We start from the raw sequence: 4,785 nt of genomic DNA, 5'->3' as shown, positions 1-4,785 counted from the left end.
AAGCCTCCATCATGTAGCGATGAGGCTAAAAACTTCAGACAGCTTCTCCAATGGGAGTGTCTAGTTTATGAACACATTTTTGGACAAGTATTGAGCATTAAATTATACGCACATCAAAAGATTCAGCGGACTCGAATTTGACGCATGAATCGCATTTGATGTCAAATGTAACGTTACGTCGGGCTTGTTGAATTTGTTCATAAATGTTGGACTATTCTCTTAAAAGTGCGACTTATATATGTTTTTTTCTTCTTCAATATGCATTTTTTGGCTACTGCGACTTATACTCCAGTGCGACTTATAGTCCGGAAAATACGGTAGTCAAAAACGTTAGCACACTGCTAAAATAGAAGTTCAACTTTAAATTAGTGGTCCAAGCCCCAGTAAACTAAATTAGTCAAAAACATCAGCATGTTGTTAAATTAGAAGTTTAACTCTAAAATAGACTAAAAAACCCATAGATTACAAATTAGCCAAAAACGTTAACATGTATCTAAACTATGAGCTAAACTATCAATGTTTTTTTAAAAATTTCTATAAAAGATGAAAACATAGCCCATGAATAAATGGAAAGGCATTTTGCTAAACTACCTAAAATGTTGAAATTTGAAATATTTCTCCTTTACTTCTTATGGGGCATATATTACTCAATATTTCAAAAACTACAAAGTTTATGAATACCAAAAATACGTTTTGGTACCAAGATTGATGAAAGTGTTATTAGTTTTTACATCGCAAAAAACGGGAAGGAGCAGTCGAATCTCTATAGTGTGAATGCTTTAAATGTTAATTAAGTAATCCTTATTTTAAAAACTTACTATTATTTTATTCGTCTTCATCCAGAGAGCCACCATGGAGAGATGAAAGAGCCACATGAGGCTCTGGAGCCGTAGGTTACGCTCTCCTCTGTGTTTGCCCTCGCAGGTGCTCAACGCCTCCTCGGCCATCTGCCACTTCCTGGACGACAACAGCTGCTCCGCCCTCATCATCCTGGGGTTCGTGATGATGTCTCCGCTCGTGGTGGTGGCGGCCGCCGTCTTCTGCGGGCTGATGCGAAGGTTTCGGCTCCTGCTTTTCATCCAGCCTCTCATGCGCGCCCGATACAGAGTGAAGCTTTTGGACTGGGCGGGCAGCGTCCACGCCTGGGTCTGATGGTCTTCATCAATGAGGAGGAGGAGGAAGAGAGCCGGGGGTCCAAATGTTCTGATGTACCAGGAGGCCGAGTGTGTTTTCAGGCAGAACAAAAACGAGGAATTTCTTTTTCCAGTGGCAACAGTCCTTGATTAAACCTCAACAACTGATTATTTTGAAAAAAAAAAAGAGATAAAATTAAGAGAACCCTTTCCCAAAAAATGTGCAATAGACCGTTTGTGCAGAGTGACTTCCAGGTTATCTATTATGTCTTTGGTTCAGAAAGCTGACAGCTGAACACTGTTTAAAGCAATTTTATGTGAATAATAAAAGGTAACCTAACCAATTATTACCTAAATTTGTGCGATATTCATTTATAAATGTCCTACCTGGTTGTTTTCTTTCCCCACCTTAGATCAAATGTCCGTATTCCTCCTGCAGAATCCTCCACAGCTGCTTCCCCAAAATCCTCTGGATGATATTAAACGAGTCGAGGATTATTTCTCTCTACAACCCGGTTAAAGTTAAATGAAGGTTACAGGAACTGAATGCTGCTGGTTTAATTATGAATGTAATGCTAACGCTAGCTTTCCACGACATAGAAATGCATATTTTTCCTGCCAAGATAAAGTTTCTTATATTTATGTGTTCACAAAATCACTAAAAACAGAGCTAAAGGTCCCACAGGATTTGACGGCCATATCATGGATAAAAAGGTTGGAAAATCTGCCACATGAGCTTAGACGCTCCAACCTCATGCATGCTCGTGGAATCAGATGCTGTAAGCAGTGGTACAAGCGCAGACTGGCCCGGGAAACGACCGTGCTGCAGCTGTGCACGAACCAGAAATTTCGGCGTCCAAGAGCGTGTCCCGGCCTTCACTCCTTTGCCCAATCTCGCATGAAACTGCTGTTGCACCGCCGTTCCACAGTTTTTTGTGCAGTTCAAAAATTATTTCCTTGTGTAACGGCAGCCAAATCTTGTACCGTGTGTCGATTCTGCGTCCGTATATCGTCTGTTTCGCTACCATTCCGCCGCTAACGGCGTCTGTACCACGGGGAGGACATTTTTTTTGTGCTCCAGCCGTGATATGACCGTCAAATCCTGTGGGGCCTTAAAGTCCGACAATCTCAACGTGTCCGACAATAAAGAAATTGTTGAGCTATTTTCTGATGTAGCTCCCCTTTGCCGTTACTCATAACCGTGTCTGATCCCTGCGGGATAATTAAGATAAACAAGGATCAAGTTCATTTGAAACCATCAAAGAAATATTCCTATTAAAAGCATTCTTATTTTTACAATTACCCCTTAAAATACACCAACAAACAACAAATACCTCGGATTACAACAACTACTTTTATCCATGATCACAGTAAAAACATGCAGTGATGTACATCTGTTACGTTTGGAGAACATGAATTTCTATCAGTCTACTTGTGAGAATAACATCAAGCAAAATAGAACCCATTAGAATAATATCTGCTTAAATTAAATGTGGATATTTTAATAGAAGCTCAAATATTGAAGGATTATTCAAATTTCTGTTTTGATTTGTGAACATTCTAAGACAGGAAATGAAAATACAATTCAGCAGGACATTTATAAAATAAATATTGTACATTTTTCTGCTGTAATTGGTAAAGTTACCTTTTATTATTTAGGTAAAATTGTGTTAAACAGCGTTCAGCGTCAGCTTTGCCGTTCTAAACTCAAACATTGGAAGTCACATTTCCAGCCCTTTTGTCTGACGTCACCGTGAAAAGGGTCTATTTAGAAAAATAAATGTACAAAAATATCCCAGTGACACACATACAATAAGTATATTTCCTATAATCTGTGTTGAAAATGCACTATTTGAAAAAAACTAAAAAAGAAATCCTAGATATGAATGGATTTATTTAATGGATTAGAAATTTGTCAACAAATATCTGAGAGTCCAAATTTTTAAATTACCTTAATTGGCTTTTTTTTTCTGTTAATATTGAATCTAAAGGACAAACTGGTTCCTGTGCAGAAGTACTTAGTATAGTGCTTTGTTTCTTACTTTGCAGGATAAGTTTTTCTTTGCTGAAAGGCCTGAAAAAAGCAGAAAATCCAAAGAAACCTTTAAAAAAAGTAGAAAAAAATAGAGATCCTCCAAAAACAGGTTTGCTTGCAGTTTCTTCCTCGGTTTGCATTCGTCTGTCTGATCATTTTGTTGCTCTAATAAAAATGTAAATATCATCATAACCAGAGGTTAAAGTCTTGTATGACATCACTGGAATGTAGATAAAGTAACTCTCAGTTATATTTAACTTGAGCTATTTTTGTAAAGTTAGAACTCTTAGCTGCTAAAGTACTTTCACTTATTAGTTGGTTTAAACAGATCTGTGGATGAATGTATTTCTTGTTTTAAGGAAGTGTTCTTCTGCAAATACGAAAGTATTCATTTTAAATTGCTGTTGGAAATGTTATTATAAACCATCATGCTTCATATTTTGGGTTATTTTGAGCAGTTTTCAGAACATCTGTGCATTTTTACAGTAGAGATTTATCAGGAATTTTACATGAGTATGTTTTTTTAAATTTAAATAACCATTATATTTCAAAAAGATAAAAAAACAAATGATGACTGTTTGATTTAGCTTTGAAGATGTTTTTAATCTCTGTTACATTCTTCAAAACTGTTGTTATAGCAGGTTTTTTCTTTGGGGGGAACTTATTGTCATTATTTTATTTACATGAAACCAAATGTGAGTTCGTATCCTGAACCCAGATTCACAAAATGAAGAAATGTTCTCGTTAAAAAAGTGAATGGACTGAAATAAAGAGTAAAACTGCTCCATAGTGTTTGTTGGTGTTGTGGGCGGGGCTTAAAAACCATTTCAGTCTTTAGATATTACTGAATATTATTCAAACTCCATCTATCATAATTTGGACTACCATTGAAATACCTTTATGTATTGTTGTTTCAAAAACATAAAAAAGTAAAAAAAAAAAAAAAAAAAAAACATTTCTTTTCTCACTTTGAGTTGAAGTTACAAGTTTTGGAGACACCTAATCATAGCTTAGAAACATAAATGATTCTGGACATCAGTGCTCCATTCTGCCCCAATTAATGACACCCAGGAACCTGCAGAAGATTTTTGAGGGGCGGGGCTCAAAGTCGGAGAACACATGTTTCAAAGTCAAGGCCCAGGGGCCGGATCCGGCCCTCCAAATCATTTTATTTTACTGTTATTTTATGCACTTAGTTCTAACTTGTATAATTTTGACAAAATATATTTTTATGAACCGTAAAATATTGAAAGTTATTTAAAGTTTAAGTTGATTTATTCTGGAATAATATTCCTGCCTTTTTATTATTTATAATTAAGTTAAAAGTTACAGTTTTACATGTTTAAAAATTAGCATTCTGCTAGCTTTTTGGACTATTTTGGCATTTAGCTAATATTTCAGCTACATGCTAGCTGTTTTAGCTCATTTAGGCCTTTTAAAAGTTTTTTAGTTTTTGAGTTAGGCATGCATCTTTTTAACATAATTGTAAACTAGAGATATAGCATTACCTGTCATAATGCTATAGTGTGAATGCTGTAAGCTGAATTTGGCTGCTAAAAATGATAGCAAAATCACTAAATCTAATGGCTGAAAAAGCTGAAGGTGATAGCAGCTAGA

The 4,785-nt window shown here is 35.9% G+C and overlaps 1 protein-coding gene across 1 annotated transcript in view; it reads left to right on the top strand.

Moving 5' to 3' along the window:
• LOC112144517 (transmembrane protein 88) overlaps positions 1-4,121 on the top strand; it is a 10,314-nt gene extending 6,193 nt beyond the window's left edge. Inside the window, exon 3 of the mRNA XM_024269063.2 lies at positions 925-4,121. Coding sequence (XP_024124831.1) covers positions 925-1,152 — 228 coding nt within the window. The 3' untranslated portion in view covers positions 1,153-4,121. The remainder of the gene's footprint in view (positions 1-924) is intronic.
• Positions 4,122-4,785: the final 664 nt, after the last annotated feature.

This window comes from Oryzias melastigma, linkage group LG5, assembly GCF_002922805.2.
Source record: "Oryzias melastigma strain HK-1 linkage group LG5, ASM292280v2, whole genome shotgun sequence".
In the NCBI taxonomy this organism is placed as follows: domain Eukaryota; kingdom Metazoa; phylum Chordata; class Actinopteri; order Beloniformes; family Adrianichthyidae; genus Oryzias; species Oryzias melastigma.
This window is presented reverse-complemented; position numbering and strand designations above follow the sequence as displayed.